At 40.8% G+C, this 21445-nt stretch overlaps 1 protein-coding gene across 9 annotated transcripts; it reads right to left on the minus strand.

Annotated features, from left to right (window-relative positions):
* Window positions 1–382: 382 nt before the first annotated feature.
* On the minus strand, window positions 383–19282 carry LOC112266507 (RNA-binding motif, single-stranded-interacting protein 1). Of its 9 annotated transcripts, none has more exons than XM_042297008.1 (13): window positions 18747–19282; window positions 12657–12808; window positions 10904–10962; window positions 10614–10705; window positions 8573–8733; window positions 8355–8434; window positions 8143–8255; window positions 6870–7010; window positions 6665–6715; window positions 3908–4009; window positions 3607–3690; window positions 3368–3458; window positions 383–3263 (listed from the first exon to the last, which is right to left on the minus strand). In XM_042297008.1, exons 1-12 carry the CDS (start codon window positions 18795–18797, stop codon window positions 3375–3377), a joined length of 1170 nt encoding a protein of 389 aa, XP_042152942.1. In that variant the 5' UTR covers window positions 18798–19282; the 3' UTR covers window positions 383–3263; window positions 3368–3374. The 9 variants fall into 9 exon arrangements, with proteins under 9 accessions (XP_042152942.1, XP_042152944.1, XP_042152945.1 ...); XM_042297010.1 differs by having other exon boundaries at window positions 3607–3687; window positions 18747–19281; XM_042297011.1 differs by having other exon boundaries at window positions 3607–3687; window positions 8573–8730; window positions 18747–19280.
* Window positions 19283–21445: the final 2163 nt, after the last annotated feature.

Genomic DNA, 21445 nt, shown 5'->3' on the forward strand with positions numbered 1-21445 from the left:
TTGTGTCGTCTGCAAACTCGATAATTGACGCAGTCATGGGTGAACAGGGAGTGCGGGAGGGGGCTGAGCATGCACCCTTGTGGGGCACCTGTGTTGAGGATCTGCGTAGTGGAGGTGTTGTTTCCTACCTTCTCCACCTGGGGACGGCCCATCAGGAAGTCCAGGACCCAGTTGCACGGGGCGGGCTTCAGACCCAGGGCCCTGAGCTAAATGATGAGCTTGGAGGGTACTATGTAAAATTACATGCTTCTTGTCATATCCCGTTCTAACCAAAACAATAGCCACAATAGCTGTAACTGAAAGGGGTTCAAGTTAAGATTTAGTAAGCAACTACATCGAAAAATGAAATGTAAGACATAAATGACTAAACAAACTCACCTCATAGGGCTGATTCATGGTGGGTTTTTATTCAAATGTTTTTATAAAGGAAAGCACAAGGATAAGATTGGTAGAACAATCTGGTGAAACAATGGCTGTAACATACACAAAGAAACAAAAATACAAAATTAGCGTATTTTTCTTTTTCTAACTGATGATACACAGCAGCATCATCACCCGGACATGTAAAACAAACAAATCTATCATACTGCATAAATTACTACTATTTCATTTTATTTATCGTCATCAGCCAGTCTATTATCACACAAGTGTTGGTGGAATTTGCTGTACAACTAGCCTATTGATCCAGACACAGAATTGCACTTGGTTCAGACATCGCTAGCTATGCAAGACTACAAATAGTATGGTTGCAATTTAAACTTCCATCTTTCAGACTTCTGCAACCCGCCCCCTCACCACATTAACTGCCAACACAAAGTCCCATACAACGAAGGTGTGTGTGTGTGTTTCAAGGGAAGAATAGATCAAGTCTAGCCGCCTACACTACCACGTGGTGGGTTTGCATTCCTCTAATATAAAAAAATAAAAAAATCACCTCATTCCCCAGCCTATTGGAACATCTGTTCGACAAGCAGCACTTGGTTTTTCTTTTAAGAGACTCCAAAACTAAGGCGGAGCTAAAACCATATTCTACCTGTAATAATGTTCATATCGGAAAAACACAACAAAAACAAGATTCAGCATGATACTATACTAAACAAAACAGAATGTTTCTTTATTTGAGGACAGAGTAGTAGGAGGAAGAATTGTAAAAATTGCTATTGGCCAGCTCCTGAGCTTGGCTTTGGGTGCATTCCAAATCGCATCCTATTTCCTTTAGAGTGCAACGCTTTTGACCCATAGAGATACATAGAGGACTCTAGTGCCCAGAAGCCTATTGGCTTGGCAGCGCCATCGAGGACTTTCCCCATTTTGAAGTAGTCAACTGGGTGGGACTTCCAATGGGTTAAAGGGATACTTCAGGATTGGCAATGAGGCCCTTTATCTACTTCTCCAGAGTCAAATGAATTTGTGGATACCATTTTTATGTTTCTGTGTCCAGTATCATTGAAGTTAGAGGTAGTTTCGCGAGCCAATGCTAACTAGTGTTAGCGCAATGACTGGAAGTCTATGGGTATCTGCTAGCATGCTAGTAGATAAAGGGCATCACTGCCAAAATCCCGAAGTATCCCTTTAAGGAAGGATCACATAATTCCATCCAGGTCACCACGAGGTATCAGCCAATGAATTATAATTGTGAGTAAATATTCCATAACTACAGGTGACAGTATATCACCAACCTTATCTTGAAACCTGTTCAAACAACACAGATGCCAGTGGGCACCCTTTCAGTTTGTTTACCAACTCAGAAGTAGTAGAAGAAATGCACTTCAAAATGGAGATGGCTTCAATGGAGCTGCCCGTGCTCTCACAGACGCCATAATGGGATAAATACAATGATGTGATGTCTATCTAAGTCTATGTTTTGAACATAGCCCTATGTGAAAAGCATATGGGTCAAAAGTAATGCACTACATAAGGAAAATGGTGCAATTTGGTCCGTCGCTTTTGTGTTCTTCTCTGGTGAGGCGGGCTGGACCTGCAAACCCAGCCATACCAGCCCAGACAGAACTCTGAGGTAGATAAAACCAGTCACACATGACCACGCATGGTCAAGATGACCATTAGAGCAAAAAATGTCATTTTCTTTAAAGACAACCACGTCAATTTAGCGTAAAGTAAAAACAGATTGTAATTTCATCATTAAAGTTAGGCATTTTCTATTAATATTACTGTGTCTGTTGAAGTAAAAAATAGCAGAGAAAAAAATCCAGCCGCCTTGACGTTACCTCACAATTTCAAGCTTGCATTTCTTTTAAATCTATTTGTGTTTTTTATTTGAATTGTAGGCTATATTGTCTTAATTAGGGAGATGAGATCAGTAGGTGTAGCATTTGATGGAGGTCAACATCCTTGGCTGTGTGTGAAATATGACAAAACAAGACACCTACGCTGTCAAAGTCCAAAGAGACCTTACTATGGACTGACAGGAGTTCTAATTAAGAGTGGCTGTTCTTTTAAATGTAGCCTGGTTAGACCAGACTGAATACTGTGATCACCATGAAGTGAAACAGTGAAACGTCAGGGAATCAGTTCAGATTCTGCCAGGCTATGAAAAATGACTGTTATGATGTTAGCGGAAGGCACATTATCCAACCCATCATCTATTTGGCAAAACATTTGCTTCTTTAGCTTCTCTATCAGTTCTCTATTCATAGATTGATTGACAGCTGCCAAACGGCCAATTCTACATATTTAATCTGATACAGAAAATCATGTCAGACATTAACCCTAGAAGCCTAATTGAATGATAATATCTTATAAAGACCAAAAATAAAAACCAGTAACACCTCACCAAATGAACACTTTTTGCAAGCAACATTTTTTTCATTATATATCTTGGCTCATAAACTACCTATAAAACCCATTGGAAATCTCTTTTTCCTTAAGTCAACAGATTCCACAAAAAAAAGAATCAATCTCATGCATCTTTTAACATCACGCTGTAGGCTACTTGCCCCATTGCATCCACTTGGAGAATCCGTGGTAAAAAATACACGTCTTTTCGTTTATCAAAATAAAACATTTCTTCCTGTTTTGAAGGGGGGGGGGGGAATAATTGTTGGTTTTGTCCATTTTTACACCTCTGTCTTCGTTTTACACACCATAGTATCATTGCTGTTGGTTCCATCATACACAGTTGTTTGGTTGAAGCTGTGCAAAAGAGTTCTTACTGAAGTCTGGTCTGGTCCAATCAGGAGAGGCTGTGACTGTGACATCATGAGTCAGCGCCCACAGCATCCATTACTGCTCACAGAAGTCACCTGACAATACACAACACAATCAGGATCGGGATCACTACTCCTACTATGAGCAGTGCTACAGTACAATTAAAACTATCACTTCCATCTCATATAGGGACTCATACCTTATCGTTACTTGCTCTGTTGACTGTAGGGAGACGAATTATTGGACGAATCCACTTGTTGCTGTGAACCATTTTCCTGAAGAGGGAAAAACTGTGTAACTTCACATCTTAATATCTGGTATTAGCACCATCAAGTAAGTAATGGTATGGGATGTCAAAATTTATGTAAAATGGCTGTACTCATGATGAGACATGGATGAATGAGAGGAGATCAACACAATGAGATGGCAAGGACGAACCTCGGAACTTACGGCTGTCTGCTGCATGTGGGCGTACTGAGGAATATAGGCTGCCTGGACTGCAGCGTTGGCTGAAATATACTGCTGTCACAAGAAAAACAACAATATATTAGATTAGCTCAAATCGGGATTTAAGGGATACTGTACCCCTCGGAAGGTAGCCAACTCATTTTCACCCAATCTCAAATCACCCAATCTCAAATCAATATTCCTTAGCCTCTGTGCACTTTAGATCTGAGTTTGCATCAGGTAAAATGAGACTAACTAAATTGCACCTCCCACTTCCCAGAATCCCCCTCACCGCTCCACTGCTGCCCAATGAGAGATGGCCCATCTGCTGTGTCATGACGGCGGTGGGCTGCATTGTCATGGTGTGGTCCACAGAGGGCGACATTACAGCCTGCTGTAGCAGAGAGAGAGAAAGAGAATGAGAGAGAGAGAGTGAGAGAGAGAGAGAGAGAGAGAGAGAGAGAGAGAGAGAAAGAGAGAAAGAGAGAGAGAGAAATATTATAATTCTAGAATCAATACAAGGTCATCCTCATACTCAAATCCATTGAGGATCAATGGAAGGTCTGCAGGCAAAAATATCTGTCTTTAAAATGATTGGAATTTGTGGTTAGGTTTAACTGTAATAACTAATTCATAACACTGCTTCAGGACAGAGCTGAACAGGGACTGGTTACACTTAATTACATTAACAAGTCTAACAAATGTTGATTATTTTTTATTTTTTTATTTAAACAACTAATTGACCGACATCTGTTAAATTATTTTAATTCCATTTTGTTCATTTATTTTTGGTGACTTTGATGTGCAGATTTTCTGTAGACATAAATCAGATCAAGCCTGAATTGTGCGATATAGTAGGGAGTTGTAGTTTCAAACAGGCCAATATTCTATATAGTTTAGCGAGGGAAACATGGTAATTAACTACAATGACCATAATCCATTGTGTGCCCGGTTTAAACTTGTCCGATCTGTGCGGGGCAGACATGGAGACAGAGAACAGAGAACGAGAGGGATAGAACAGAGTTGCTTCGTGAGCTTGAAAATGCAGGATCTAAGTGTTTGATAGTTGGTTTTCAGCAGTCATAAAAGTATGCCTTATTTAATTTGAAGAACTACTAAAATAGTGATTTTGTCAGACAGCAGTGGCAGCAGCTATAGAGATGAGATAATGACTTGGAATAAAATAATAAAGTCATCAAATAAAATATTTGATGAAACTATATTAATGTGAATAAATGATGGTTAATAAGTGATAAGCAGTAATGGTCAGTCACTACCATCAATAATAGTTTTATTCTGTGTTGTTACAGCATTCAACCCACATACTGCATAGTGCATTTAATGTAAAAATAAATAAAAAATAAATAAAAATAAAACCGTGATTATTTTGTAATAATCTAACAGAAACTGAAACAATCTCACAAAGCACTAACAGCTCTGCACTAACCAAGTGTAACTTGTGACTTCAAGTTGGTTAGATTAATCAGACAAGCTCAGCACCCCCCAAAAATACATATTTTTTAGGCCTCAAGGCCATCCGTATAAGCCAAAAGGCCTTGAGGGAATGTACCATTTCCTTGTCAAAATGGGGGGAAACAGACACAGACACTTGTTCTACTTGAAACCATCTGCTGAGAGGATGAAAATCGTTCAGTCATAAGACCGTATCTGCTGCAGGCATTTCCTGTTGGCTCCATACAGCAGTGGGAGCAGAGAACTAGAGGCCAGAGAGGCACAGATGTATCTCGGTCCCAAATTACACCCTTTTCCCTCAAACTCAACTTTGGACCATTTTTCATTGTTCAACCTCTAATCAGGGACTGATCTAGACCTGGGAGACCAGGTGGGTACAATTCATTATTAGGCAGAACATAAAACCAGCAGGCTCTGGACCTAGTAGGGTAAGAGTTGAATACCCCTGCCCTGTTTCCTACATAGTGCACAACTTTTGACCAGAGCCCCAGAGTCAGTTAGCTACAGGAAAAGAGAGCTCTCTGCTTTTGTCTCAGGCTCTGGTCAAAAATAGTGCACTATATAGGGAATAGGGTGCAAATTCAGACGCAACCTTAATCCACCGTGTCACATCCAGATGATAAAAGGAAAAGAGCTCAAGAGCTTAAACTCACCAGGGGAGGTTCCCCTTTAAATCATAATCAAAACAATTGATTTGTTCCGCACTCACTGAAATATGAGGGAATGTTCCGGTTCCCAGAACTGGGCTCGGCTCTGTTTTGTTCTGTTCTGTTCTCTTCCCACACAGATTTTGGGGGTGTTTATTCTGCAGCATCAGCAGAACTTGCTGATTAAAGTAACACACTCCGTTTTTGAATCAGGGTATTTTTAACTGAGGTAACATGTCATATGTCAGCCTCTCAACATATACTATCAGTGGAATAAGATATATACAGGGGCGAAACTGACTTTTAACAAGGCACACCTGTTAATTGAAATGCATTCCAGGTGACTACCTCATGAAGCTGGTTGAGAGAATGCCAAGAGTGTGCAAAGCTGTCATCAAGGCAAAGGGTGGCTATTTGAAGCATTTCAAAAATAAAATATATTTTGATTTGTTTAACACTTTTTTGGTTACTACATGATTCCATATGTGTTACTTCATAGTTTTGATGTCTTCACTATTATTCTAGAATGTAGAAAAAAGTAAACATAATGAAAAACCCTTGAATGAGTAGGTGTTCTAAAAACATTTGACCGGTAGTGTATATGTCCCCCCCCCCACACACTTCTAAAACCAAAGTTGCGCCCCTGGATATTTATTTAACCATTTTCTTCACTATGATTTTGTATATGGGAAATAGTCGACTAACTATATTATTAGTCGTATGTATGAGACACGCATGGTATACATCGTCCAATTAAATGTTTACTGGCAGTATGTCTGTAGTGTCTACATGTATAGCTCTATGAATTGAGTAAGAATTAGCTTCTATCACTGTGTTTTTGTACCAGGGTACAAAAAAAATGAAGTCTGACACATATTTTCTAGCTCTGTGTGTGTGGAGTAAGAAAGACATCATTTCATTTCTCTTACTGGGTGTTGCATGATGTAAGGCTGGTGGGCCATCCAGGAAGGATTCTGTACCTGCCACATGAAAGGGTAGGGTTAACCTCATGCCACATTCTTCATATTTACATAACATTTACATTTGAGTCATTCAGCAGGCGCTCTCATCCAAAGCGACTATCATCTTTTGATCATTTATATTGAATTAACTCCAGGATAATGAAGTGCCTACCTGGTAGGAGGTGACAGGAGACATGTAGGGAGACATGGCTTGCTGAGCCATCATTCTATTGGCCGTTAGGGTGTAGGGAGAGGCATAATAGCCGTTCTGCATAGCAGCTGAGGTGGGGTCGTAGGTGAGAGTCATCCCGCCCTGGTAGGACAAAACAGAACCGTCACACAAAGCCAGATCCTTATCATCTAACCGTCACATTAGCATCCCAATACCAACCATTAAATCAGTACCATGATCTGTAATGGCACTATGCACTAATGCAGTGGTTCCTAAACTGTGGGGCGTGCCCCCCCCCCCTGGGGTCAGCAGGGGGGGCACCAGTAGAATTGTGTAGAACTGCAGGACATAAGCTTTAAACCTGCAAAATTCAGTCCGCCAACAAGAGGTGGAAAAAAATGCCCAATAGTCATATTTGAGTAAAAGTAAAGATTCCTTCATAGAACATGACTCAAGTAAAAGTAAAAGTCATCCAGTAAAATACTACTTGAGTAAAAGTCCAAAAGTATTTGGTTTTAAATATACTAGTATCAATAGTAAATGTAATTGCTCAAATATACTTAAGTACAAAAGTAAAAGTAAAAGTATAAATCATTTCAAATTCCTTATATGAGCAAACCCGGACAGCACCCTTTCATAGTTTTTGGATAGCTAGGGGCACACTCCAACACTCAAACGAAGCATGTGTGTTTATTGAGTCTGCCAGATCAGAGGCAGTAGGGATGACCAGGGATGTTCTCTTGATACGTGCGCAAATTTGACCATTTTACTGTCATGCTAAGCATTCAAAATGTAACGAGGACTTTTGGGTGTCAGGGAAAATGTATGGAGAAATAAGTACATTATTTTCTTTAGGAATGTAGTGAAGTAAAAGTAAAAGTAGTCAAAAATAATAATAGTAAACTACAGATACCCCAAAAAACGACTTAAGTAGTACTTTAAAGTATTTTTTACTTAAGTACTTTACACCACTAGTCATGAACAGTTCTTGTGCCCATAGAAATAGACAAGGTGCGTGTGTTCAACTGCCGAGGGGGGTGAATGTTGGAAGGGGGACCCGAGTGAAAAAGTTAATAAACCCCTGCTATAATGAACTGGTCTCTCAGGATAGGATTAACACTGGGCCCTGGGCAAGTCAGTCAACACTAGAAATGAGGTCATTGCATTTATTCTTAAAATGGCCTTTATTAGTCTGGCAGGGAGAGAAAACTTGCAGTTGTGGGTCCACCCACAGAGACATCCAGACAGATGAGACGGACAGAGAGGCACTTACAAGTCTGAGCTCTCCCTCTCGGGGCCAAGTGCGACCGCTGGGGATGTATGGACTGTGGCTGTGCCTCTTCCTCTGACCATCGGCAAACTTACACAGCAGGGGCTCAGAGGGAGCTGGAGAGAAAAAAACACATCATCCTCACCGTTAGCGAAACCAAAAAGTGAGCATCGCAGGCCAAAGCATGAAAGAGAATAAGAGAAAATAGACCTTACCCATAGTTCCAGGCGCCGTCTTGATAAACTTCCCATTGAAGTGGGCTATGGCTGAGTTACACATCTCCTTGGACTCCATCCTGAGAATAGTAGACATAAGTCACACATGAATCAATGGGACCTAAATTAGAAAAAGTAGCAGGATTTGAACCCACAACCCTTCGAGTTACCAACATGGCCCTCCGTCAAACTGTTACGGAGCATTGAGATGTTCTCACCTGGCGAAGCCGACCCCTCTGCTGGCCCCGCTGTAGTCTCTGAGGACGCGGGTGGAGATGACCTGTCCAAAAGGCCTCAGCAGCCCCTCCAGCTCCTGCTCGTCTACAGACACTGGCAGGTTGGAGATGTACAGGTTGGTGGGGTCCTGCTCCTGTTGCTGCTTAGAGAGAAGGACAGAGAAATGAATAGAGGGGTATCAGGATCATTTTCCTCCAAAGAATCTATGGTGATTTGGACGGCAACACCAACTTAAACCACAATAGCACTCGAAGGACAATTACATGAACATTTCACTCGGATCAAAATTATGCGTTGACACGTGATGATATCCAAGCCAGGATATCCAAGCCATAACAACAACAAAAACCACAACTGAACATGAGTTAGCTAGGGTTGTGTGTTGCCGTAGTGACGGTCACGTCCAGGTCATGTGGGGCCTTCAGTCAACAACTCTGTAAATGCGTTATCAAGGACTTGAGTTTCAATGGCCCTTGATTCGCTCATAATGGCGACTGGTCTCTTTTTCTATTTTCTACGCATCTCTCTCTCCTTTTTAGATTTAACACCTGGTTCAGTTCTCCCATCTTTACCATTACGAACTCAACAGCTAAGCAGTACAGTTATGCAGCTACCATACAGGCACACTGTGTTCTGCTGGCCTCGGCAGAAATACAGGAGCTAGCTAGACACAGGTCCCTGAGAGAGAGAGAGAGAGAGATAGCAGAAATGTGCTGACAGAGAGAAATGTATTTGGAAAAGTGAAACCAGTGAAACTGGGAGAGGGAGGAGAGTAGTGGTGTTAAAGTACTTATATAAAAAATACATTCCTTAAGAAAATATTGTACTTTTTACTCCATACATTTTCCTTGACACCCAAAAGTACATTTTGAATGCTTAGCAGGAAATGGTCAAATTCACGCACTTATCAACAAAACATCCCTGGTCATCCTTTCTGCCTCTGAACCTGGTGGACAAACTTTGTTTGTAAATTATGTCTGAATGTTGGAGTGTGCCCCTGACTATCTGTAAATTTAAAAAAACAAGAAAATGGTGCTGTCAGGTATGCTTAATATAAGGAATTTGAAATGACTTATACTTGCGCTTTTACTTTTAATACTTAAGTATATTTGAGCAATTCCATTTATTTTTGACACTTACGTATATTTTAAACCAAATACGTTTAGACTTTTACTCAAGTAGAATTTTACCGGGCGACATTCACTTTTACTTCAGTCATTTTCTATTAAGGTATCTTTATTTTTTTACTCAAGTATGACAATTGGGCACTTTTTCCACCACTGGAGAAGTGGAGTTGTTCAAATCATAGGTTGAGGCTGAAAAAAAGACCACCCTATTTCACCAAAGAAGTATTCAAACTAATAAGCATAACATCAGTAACTGGACATGGAACGTTAGCATAACATACTAACTCATAACACAGCATAAAATGCTACCTGGGAGTATCCTAACCAGAGCACATGAATTAGTGGTTGCTGTGCTACGAGACAGACAGTCATAATATTTGCATAGCAGCAGAAAGCTGTCCGTCCTGTTCTGTGCGTGCGTGTGGACCGACTGTTTTTTGGCAGCGAGCGGGAGAGGGAAGGGAGGACATCTGGCTTCATTTGAGAACGTGAATGGGGTCACCGCCTGAACAGCCAGCCAGTCAGCTGGGGTCATGTGACTAACTCTGCTGCTCTGCTTTACACACACACATACACACACACAAACATATGCACACACACACACACACACACACAGTTAAATGCACACACACACACACACACACACAGTTAAATGCACACACACACACACACAGTTAAATGCATACACACACAGTCTACTGCTGCAAATAAGCTGTCGTTGTAATTTACAAAACAGAGACGTGGAATGGAACATTAGCATAACATGCTAACTCATAACACAGCACAACATGCTAACCAGGAGTATCCTAACCAGAGCACATGACTTAGTAGTTGCTGTGCTACGAGACAGACAGTCTGTTGTTCTGCTAACAGAAGAACACAGAGTTCCTCTCACCTTAGCCATCTGGGCTTGTATCCCACTGGTCTTTAGGGCATGGACCGTCTTCTGGGCTGCTGCAGGGCTGTCAAAGTCCACAAATCCATACCCTGGAGGAGGAGGAGGAGCAAAGAAACAACCGTCATATACAGTAGTACAACTTGACATTAGTTTGCTTTACATTACATTGCAAATGCATTTGCTGAGTAGCATACCAATGTGTGATACTATCTGACAACCGTAAAATGTATCAGTTGTTTCGATAAATTGGAGAAAAGGAGATCAATATTAGAATACATGATACTGACCTTTACATTTGTTAGTTGTTTTATCGAGGATGGCCTTTGCCGACACGATCTTGCCGTATCTATGAACACAAGAAGAATCAAATGTTAATAACAGGATGTTGCTCTCTTATCCTTTAATTGTATTGATTATCACTACAATATGCATACATTATTGTTTTAAAGGTCAAACTATATCTCAATCTACCCCATCCTCTTTATTTGGTACAGTATGTGTTATGAAGGCTCAGTGGTTAAAGCTGGTTGAAATGATGACAATACAATCAGTTAATAAACCAGATATGGTTGCAGTTACGTCATTTCAACCACTTGCTGGGGGGGGGGGGTTCATTTTAGCTTCAAATATATGAATTTGTTTAAAAAAATACTGTATGCCCTATATGACAGAGTGTTGCTCTACTGCTAAACTTCTACAACAAGGGCCGGGAGTCAGAACGCTAGGCTTGCACAAGAATGCATGACATCATCGCTGAGAAAAAGGCAGCCATGTAAGCCGGGTGAGGCAACCGGGTTGTGAGGCTTGGAGGGAACATATTGAGCCTTAATGACCACACAGCACACCATGTTATTTCAGTGGACTCATTTAAGAGAATCAATTCATTATTGTATCTTTTAACCACATTGTGTCTTTAACCCGAATGAAAACCTCGTACTAACGGGCATACTAAAAGGCACTTCTGCCGAGTCACTGAATGACGTCAATACTTACAACAGGCTAAAGACAAGAGGTTAATGCAATCCATGCGAACACACACTGCAGTATTTACACAGTGGCATACAAATGTATGTATGAAACTCTGAAAGCTTTGGGCACTGTAAAAATAACAAATTGACTCCCCACACAGGGACTTAGCTACAAACATCCATAATATGGAAAATATGTGTGGTGGGATGTAGGTATATAAAGAGATAACAAACATTGCTACAACAGCCGACATTATGTCAAAGAGCAGCCTAACGCTAGACCAAAGAGAAAACGCTAGATGCCTAGCATAGCCTAACTATTTGTTCATGTCAACACGCCCGTGTTACCGTACTTGAAAAACAGCCTGCGTCATAAACTGCGCTCAAACTCAGACAGAAATACCCGAGTTGAAATGATGCCAAGCCGTTTTGCGGAACTGGTATTTTAAGGACGTGCATCATGCTTTGGTTGAACTAAACGCTCGGCTAACATTAGGCCTGGTTGCAATGAAAGGCTCTTTCATTTCTGCTTGGTGCCCGGCGAGCAGGCTGAACACCGTTGGGAGCAAAACACAAGCAAACAACACAGCAACAGCGGCTGTTGCCCCGGGTAACATGGTTGAATGCTTCGCTCCATATGCTTTTTGGTCCAGAGGCCAGAGGCGCACAGAGACAAACCCAACAAAACATGACAATTGCTGCATTCACCAATCCCAATACTGTAGAAAACAGTCACGTTCCCTAATCTCTCGTCTCTACAGATACAGTATCATGTATCTGTATCATGTATCACAGTTCCCATGGTTTAGTTGGTTGGAGGGATGCTAGCTAGTGGCCTCTATGCTTGGTTCATGCATGGGCCACATGAATATGCTATTGGCATATATAGTTGGAACAAGCTGTTCTAATTCATCATAATAATGTGTGTAAGTCAGTCAGTGCTTGTGTGTGTGTGTGTGTGTGTGTGTGTGTGTGTGTGTGTGTGTGTGTGTGTGTGTGTGTGTGTGTGTGTGTGTGTGTGTGTGTGTGTGTGTGTGTGTGTGTGTGTGTGTGTGTGCTGAGCAGTACTCACGGCTGGCAGAGCTTGACCAGGTCCAGGTCAGTGGTTGCTGGAGGCAGGCCGCGGATGTACAGGTTCGTTTTGCTGAGCTGGTCCCATCCTGTGGTGCTGCTGTTGCTGCTGGTGCTCACCGTGCTGGGGCTGGCTGGAGCCATGGGGTACGACTGCAAGGAAGAAACACGGTCAGGTACACAGTAAACACACGGTCACTCCGTTGCCCTCCTTTAACGTGGGTGTTTGTGTCTCAACCAGGAAAGAAATGGAAATTCCTGGAAAGACTAGAGACGAGTTTAAACTCAGACAGATTTGTAAGTTACATGGTATTTACACAGGAGAGAGACAAGAGAGGACATCAGGTACACACAATGCCACTGACTTAACACACACACCGGTAAGCAGGCAAATACACACACATATATGCACGCAGACAAAGACACACCCACACACAGACACACACACACACCCTCACGTGTACAGACACACAGACACACACACCCCTCACGTACACAGACACACAAACACACACAGAGACAAACTGGTGTCCCTTGCCTACGGAAATATGAAACATGGCCTCCTGTGGCCTTTGTGCCACACCCAGAAAACACATAAACAACAGCCTCAGCAGATTCCTGAAGACACAACTGTCTACAGTCAAGTCAATTCCTGGCAGGAAACGTACACAGTATCATGATGTTTTTCATGCTTTTACTCAAGGTGAGACGCAGGTAGCTGATAAGACCCACGGCACTGAGCACAGACTGTCAACAAGGCTCAGCTATATACCTAGCTTCCGCTTCCTGACACGCAAGGCAAAACAGTGCCCCCCACCCCCCAGCTAGTCTATAGCTAAATATAGTAGTATATATAGTAGTTGACAGCACCCTGCTACAACTGACCGTAGTGGTGAGATTGTGTAATCTGTTGAGCTAGTGCATCAGCTATTCATCTGTGAAGAGCACACTTCTCCAGCGGGCCAGTGGCCATCGGTTACGACGCTAAACTGCATTTAGGTCAAGACCCTGGTGAGGACGATGAGCATGCAGATGAGCTTCCCTGAAACGGTTTCTGACAGTTTGTGCAGAAAGTCTTCAATTGTGAAAACACACCGTTTCATCAGCTGCCTGGGTGGCTGGTCTCAGTCGATCCCGTAGGTGAAGAAGTTGGATATGGAGGCCCTGGGCTGGCGTGGTTACACGTGGTCTGCGGTTATGAGGCCAGTTGGACGTACTGCCAAATTCTCGAAAACGACGTTGGAGGCGGCATATAGTAGAGAAATGAACATTCAATTCTCTGGCAACAACTCTGGTGGACATTCTTACAGTCAGCATGACAACTGCACGCTCCCTCAGAACTTGAGCCATTTTTAACATGTTGTTGTGTGACGAAATTGCACATTTTAGAGTGGCCTTTTATAGTCCCCAGCACAAGGTGCACAAGGTCTAATGATCATGCTGTTTAATTAGCTTCTTGATATGCCACAGCTGTCAGATCGATGGATTATCTTTGCAAAGGAGAAATGCTCACTAGTGGTGATGTAAACACATTTGTGCACAACATTTTTGAGAAATTTGATTTTTGTGCGTATGGAAAATATCTGGGATCATTTATTTCAGCTCATGATATATGGGACCAAAACTTGACATGTTGCGTTTATATTTTTTGTTCCGTGTTATATACACACACAGTGCTGTGAAAAAGTATGTGCCCCCTTTCTGATTTTCTCTATTTTTGTACATTTTTTATACTAAATGTTATCAGATCTTCAACAAAAACCTAATATTAGAAATATATATATTTATTTTATTTATTTAATTAACAAAGTTGCAGTGTGCAACACCCAATAATTACCCTGTGTGAAAAAGTAATTGCCCCTTACACTCAATAACTGGTTGTGCCACCTTTAGATGCAATGACTGCAACCAAATACTTCCTATAGTTGTCGATCTGTCTCTCACATCGATGTGGAGGAATTTTGGCCCACTCTTGCATGCGGAACTGCTTTAACTCAAGGATATGTGGTTTTTCAAGCATGAACTGCTCGTTTCAAGTCCTGCTAGAACATCTCAATTTGGGATAAGGTTTGGACTTTGACTAGGCCATTCCTGAACTTCATATGTGTTGCTTTTTAACCATTTTCATGTAGACTTGATTGTGTGTTTTGGATCATTGTCTTGCTGCGTGACCCAGCTGCACTTCAGCTTCAGCTCACAGACCGATGGGCTGACATTCTCCTGTAGAATTCTCTGATACAGAGCAGAATTCATGGTTCCTTCTATTAAGGCAAGTTGTCCAGGTCCCGAGGCAGCAAAGCATCCCCAAACCATCACACTACAACCACCATGCTTGACCGTTGGTATAAGGTTCTTACTGTGGAATGCAGTGTTTGGTTTTCACCAGAGATAATTGGACCCATCTCATCCAAAGTTGATTCAAGTTTGCCAAAAAGCACCTGGATGATCATCAAGACTCTCGGAAGAATGTCCTATGGACAGATGATTTAAAAGTCTACATTTTTTAGATGACATGGGTCCCATTATGCCTGGTGAAAAGACATTCAGCACTACTGTTCTTTCTAGAATTTTCTAGCATGGAGTTTTTCCATTTCACCAAGCTCCAGAATGTCGGCAGTGAAATATAATGAGATGAATAGGGGTAGGAGTTTTTCCTAGTCACATGGTCAGGAACAAATCGTCACCCTGGTTCTACCCTAGGGTTAAGTGCCTTGCTCAAGGCAACAATAACAGACTTGTCACACTTTCAGGTCAGGGATTCAAACTAGCAACCTTTTGGTTACTAGCCCAATGCTCTAACCGCTAGCCTACCTGCCACTAGGCTATTTCCCTGGTGACATTCTTGCGTGGGGTGCTGTCTACACTCCTCCCATCACGGTTCCTTCCTAGTACTACAGTCTGGTCTGGTGTGTCAGTGGGAAACTACCACACATTCTCTGAGGCAAACCAGAGCCCTCCTCTGCAAGGCATTTCCTTCCTCTTACTCATTAAAATAGCTCCAACCCCGCAGAAGCCACTCCAGGAAAATCTACAATGGCATGCGGCAGACCAATTCATCTGTGGATTAAGAAAAAACATGTTCTGCCTTCCACCATTTGAAAACATATTTACCAAAACAAAATGGTGAGCTAAATTACATTAAGATGGCCACCACATTGAATTAGGGCTGGGACTACTTATATAGTTTAGGATGGCGATATCCTAAGCCTACCCACAGAATGCACACATAATCACCTCCATCTTGTGGACTAGAATCTTTGACAAAGCAAAGAATGAAGAGCCATTGCATAACTAATTCAGATAAACAACAGATGATTATGCCTATGGATATCTTTATGGGTGGAGATATACTAAGCCTACCGACAGAATCGACACACAATCACCTCCATCTTGTGGACTAGATGGTTGAATCAGCAGCCCGGTCTCATAGACTAGACGTAACATAGTACATCACTGGGGCTAAGCTTCCTGCTATCCAGGACCTATATACTAGACGGTGTCAGAGGAAGACCCCAAAAATTGTCAAAGACTCCAGTCAACCCATAAGTCATAATGTTCTCTCTGCTACTGCACGGCAAGCGGTACCGAAGTGCAAAGTCTACATCCAAAAGGCTCCTTAAGAGCTTCTACCCCCAAGCCATACTGTAAGACTGCTGAAAAATTAATCAAATGGCCACCTGGACTATTTACATTGACCCCCCCCCCTTTGTTTCTACACTGCTGCTACTCGCTGTTTATTATCTATGCAGTGACTTTACCCCTACCTACATGTACAAATTACCTCGACTAACCTGCACCCCCACACATTGACTTGGTACCGGTACCTCCTGTATACAGCCTCATTATTGTTATTTTATTTTTTATTTTATTTTTTACTTTAGTTTATTTAGTACATATTTTCTTAACTCTATTTCTTGAACTGCATTGTTGGTTAAGGGCGTGTAAGTAAGCACTTCACGGTAATGTCTACACTTTTTGTATTCGGCGCATGTGACAAATAAAATGTGATTTGATTTAGTAAACGTAAATTCGGGAGCACGGAAATTAGTATAGGCTACGTTTGGTATGGTTACATAAGACAGAAGGTTACTTAAAGTGGCAATATGTCACTTTTTGGGCAACACAACCAAATTCACCTAGAGCTATCATTCTACTTGAACGCAAGTCTAAGAAGCAGTAGATCTGTTTTCTATGCTTCCCGTTCTTAAGTTTTGTTGTTGTGTCTTTTACTTTCGGTTTTGTACACCAGCTTCAAACAGCTGAAACAACAATATATTTGCTTATGGAAAATACTTCACAGAGGTTTAGATGGTACAATGATTCTCTACACTATACTAGTTTATTTGGTCACAAACTGAAATTAGGCTAACTATTAGATTTTTAGCAATCAGGAAATGGCACAGCAATTTCTGCATCGGGCGTATAACGTGTACGTCTAGCATCCCAAAGGTTGCGTGACAACTTGTGCATTGTAGCTAATTAGAAACTTTGCAACTACTTACAAATGTTTTGCTACTTTGCAACTAGTTAGGGTGTTAGCTAACCATAACTCTTTAACCTAACTCCTAACCCTAACTCTTAGCCTAGCTAACATTAGCCACCTAGCTAACGTTAGCCACAAGTTGGAATTCATAACATAGCATAAGTTTTGGAAATTCTGAACATATCATATGAAATGGATGACGGACATCCACAAATGAATACATACCATACGAAACGTAACATATCATACTAATTGGGGTGTCCCGGAGTTACATGTACTATGTTACCTCTTCCCCTGAGTCCAGGTTGGAATCAGTGGTGAACTACAATGTGGAGTGGTAAAGAAGGACTAAAGTACCAACTCATTTAGATGACTACCTGATTATTAGGCCTATTGGAATCATTCAGGGCGGATATAGCTACAAATCGCAATCACCTCCATCTTGTGGACTAGATGGCTGAATCAGTGGTGAACTACAGAGTAGTGGTACAGAACCACTGCATAGGTAGCTACACCTGAAAAGGCTCATTATAGATGCATGAACACCCATGTTCACTCCAGCACACTGACCCACATTAGGCAGAAGCTGAGTATGCCGCTCATAGAAGGCCTACTGGGGCGAACCAAAACACAGGTGAGCAGGGCCTACTGTATCAGTACTCGGTCTATACAAAGCATGTTCTATTCTAACAATACCAACCAGGAATCTAAGCTGTAGTAGGCCTGCAGTGCCTTCTGTAGCTATGCATCATCATAACTATTCTATTCTATATTACTCTGTTCTATTCTATTGCTATTCTATTCAAACCTACAAGGAATCGAACAAATGGGACATATGAACTACAATTTAAATGCCATACATTTGTGTGTGAGCTGCGTGGCCTATTTTCATTAAAAACATGCTGGAGAAATCATGGATTTCTCCTTCAAGACTTGGGGAGGTAGAGATAGAATAACGTAGGCCTACATTTGAATAGCCGGGGGAATAAAACGGTGTATGTTCAGAGTATAGGTGATTCTTCTTGTGAACATTATAGCAATGTGTTATTATAGCAGTAGGCCTAACAAATGTTCAGCATCTAAACCTGGGTTACCTGGACCATGCGGAGGGTCTCTCTCTCCCTCTGTCCTCCAGTAAGTTAATGCGTAATTATATCATACATCATATAGGCATGTTCCTTCATCAGTTACCTTCTGAATGAGCAATTCGTATCTGAATGTTAAAAAATATTATCCTATTTAGGGAATGAATCTATTTGGATGATAGTTGTTATAAGCCATTAGGGCCTAATACAATAAAAGTTGCTAGATAGGCTATTCTGTAATGCTAATTCAAGGACAAAGCCGATAATATAAAATGGACACTAATGCACAGAACATACTTGACCAAAATGTAGTGTAGCTAGCTACGGACAGTCACACTACATCACTTTGCAACCTGACTGTCGGTGAGCGGTGTTATAACACTATAATAACGACTGTCGCTTCTCGTGACCGTGTTAACTGAGGTGATAAGACAGCTGGGCCGTACGCACATTCGAATTGGATGCGTTCAAGGGACTTATGGCACCGTTTTGGACCATCCCAGCCAGGGCTTTTTTGGCCTACCTGCTTCCGATATGTGCTCTTCAACGGGTTGGCAGTGTTTGCAAAGATCATCCTGGATAGCCTATTCCAGTTATTCCGAGATTTTAAAAAAGCTTGTTTCCCCACAAAAATTCAGCTACATGCAGACCCGTTTATTAAAAGCCAGTGGGTTTATTTGGAAAAAATCCGCATATCGACCGGGTTTGAAATAAACTCCGTTTTCGATCCTGATTCAAATGTCCTTGTCGCGTTGTCACATCCGTAGGCTACCTAACATAGGCTACACTGCGTAGGTTATATGGTTTAATCCCACCAAAGTGTCGTCCAACCCAGGCATCAAAACTCAGTTCAGTTCATTGATCTACGACGTCCTGCTGACCACTCATGAGTCCCACCTACTACAGACCAAACCATTGCGCATACTATAGAGGTGCGTTTCAAGATATAATCAAATAACCTTCTTATTGAGTACGGTTAGTATTAATATTCTGAACACAAAACGCGTTTAAATGTTTGACAATCAACATATAACTAGTCACTACCATGAAAGATACATGTAATACGCAAATGAATACATTGTATCAATGTGTCGTTCCCCATACCCCGCGTTTTGTTGACGCCCACACATACCATACATTCTTTACCCCCTCCCCCATTGACTCCCTCCCCCTCCCGGAGTCCAATGGTTAAAGCGAGAGATGAGAATTGACAGGTCAGGATGTAAAGGATAGGCAGTTCTGTTAGATAAGCAAAATACTGTAACATGTCATTGGTTTGTGCCTCACTAACATGAATAGTCAAGACAATGCCGTGTCTAGGGTGTTTTTAAAAAGGGACAGGGATAGAGATAGGAAGGATATAGGTTAGAAATTGTGATCTATTGTAGGATATTTCCTCCAGCTCCTGTGATGATGTAGACCTAAGGACGGTGGGAGTAGAAACCAAATATAGACTGATCTATGATCACTAAAAAGTGCACTCTAAAAGTCCAATCTGTAATGGGAGGGTATATTCATGTCAGATCTCACTGCACTCAGACCACCTTGAATGATTTACTAGGCTAGAGGAAACCATTACTAATTCACCTGATATTTATCAACAATAAGCATCTTTGCAGTGGCGGAAAAAGTACCCAATTATCATACTTGAGTAAAGGTAAAGTTACAGTACCTTAATAGACTCAAGTAAAAGTCACTCAGTAAAATACTACTTGAGTAAATGTATAAAAGTATCTGGTTTTAAATATACTTAAGTATCAAATTAAAAGTAAACACTATAAATCAGAAGGCACAATTGTCTTGTAATTGTTTATTCACAAATAGCCAGGGGCACACTCCAACACTTCAACACACAGACATAATTTACAAAAAATAATTTGTTTAGTGAGTCCACCAGATAAGAGGCAGTAGGGATGACCATGTGTTCTCTTGATGAGTGCGTGAATTGGACAATTTTCCTGTCCTAAGCATCTGAAATGTAACGACTCGGGGAAAAAGTATGGGAGGAAAAAAATACATATTTTCTATAGGAATGAAGTGCAGTAAAAGTAAAAGTTGTCCAAAATATAAATAATACAGTAAAGTACAGATACCCCCAAACACTACTTAAGTAGTACTTCAATGTTACTTTAGTTACTTTACACCACTGCATCTTTGAATATTCAACACTATCTGTACCATTCAGTGGTATTTTGTTGAAGACAGTCTCATTCATGTATGTTAAAATGTGTATATACACATTTTAACACACATATATATATATATATATATATATATATATATATATATATATATATATATATATATATATATATATACATATATATATATATATATACAAATATATATACTGTATATACACATTTTAACACATACATTGCCTTCAAAAAGTATTCATACCCTTTTACTTTTTCCACATTTTGTTGTGTTACAGGCTGAATTTAAAAAGATATGTTTTTGTCACAGGTCTACACACAATACACCATAATGACAAAGTGGAATTACATTTGTTGAAATTATGACAAATGAATTAAAAACGAAAAGCTGAGATGTAATCAGTCAATATAAATTTTCAACACCTTTGTTATGGCAAGCCAAAATAAGTTCAGGACTAAACATTTGCTTAACAAGTAATATAATAAGTTGCAGCTCAGTTCATGGACTCACTCTGTGTGCGATAATAGAGTTTAACATGATTTGTGAATGACTACATTATCTGTGTACCCACAAATACAATCATCTGTAAGGTCCCTCAGTCGAGCAGTGCATTTCAAACAGATTCAACCACAAAGACCAGGGAGATGGGTAAAAATAAATAAAAGCAGACAAGGAATATCCCTTTGGTGAAGTTATTAAGGCCAGGCACCACAGGCAAAAAAATTGGATTTTGCTTCCCCCTGTCAATTTTCAGATTTTGGGATATTTTGCAACTATAACTTCCATACTTTCATAAAATGTACAAAGAAATCGACAATAATGTATATAAATACTTTATTTGTATCTTTGTATCATTTTATCCCAACTCCGTCAACTACACCTACCATAAATGTCGTTCTTGATAGCATGTTTCATGTAAAACTCAACTGCTATTTTTTACAACTTTCCATGTTGAATCATATATCATTCAAAAGATTGTTTTCCGGAGCATATCGTTAACTAGTCCATACATGGCTATTTCGTTTGTAGACGTAGTGCTTCGTGTTGAAAGATGAGTTATTTCCT

This window comes from Oncorhynchus tshawytscha, linkage group LG14 (assembly GCF_018296145.1).
Source record: "Oncorhynchus tshawytscha isolate Ot180627B linkage group LG14, Otsh_v2.0, whole genome shotgun sequence".
NCBI classification, from domain to species: Eukaryota; Metazoa; Chordata; class Actinopteri; order Salmoniformes; family Salmonidae; genus Oncorhynchus; species Oncorhynchus tshawytscha.

Coding starts and splice junctions, on each gene's coding strand:
- LOC112266507 (XM_042297008.1), bottom strand. CDS start 18,797: ATGATCTTTGCAAACACTGCCAACCCGTTGAAGAGCACATATCGGAAG. Junction 10,963..12,656: donor CTGGTCAAGCTCTGCCAGCC/GTGAGTACTGCT, acceptor TTGTGTTCATAG/ATACGGCAAGATCGTGTCGG. Junction 7,011..8,142: donor GAGAGGGAGAGCTCAGACTT/GTAAGTGCCTCT, acceptor TTGTCCTACCAG/GGCGGGATGACTCTCACCTA.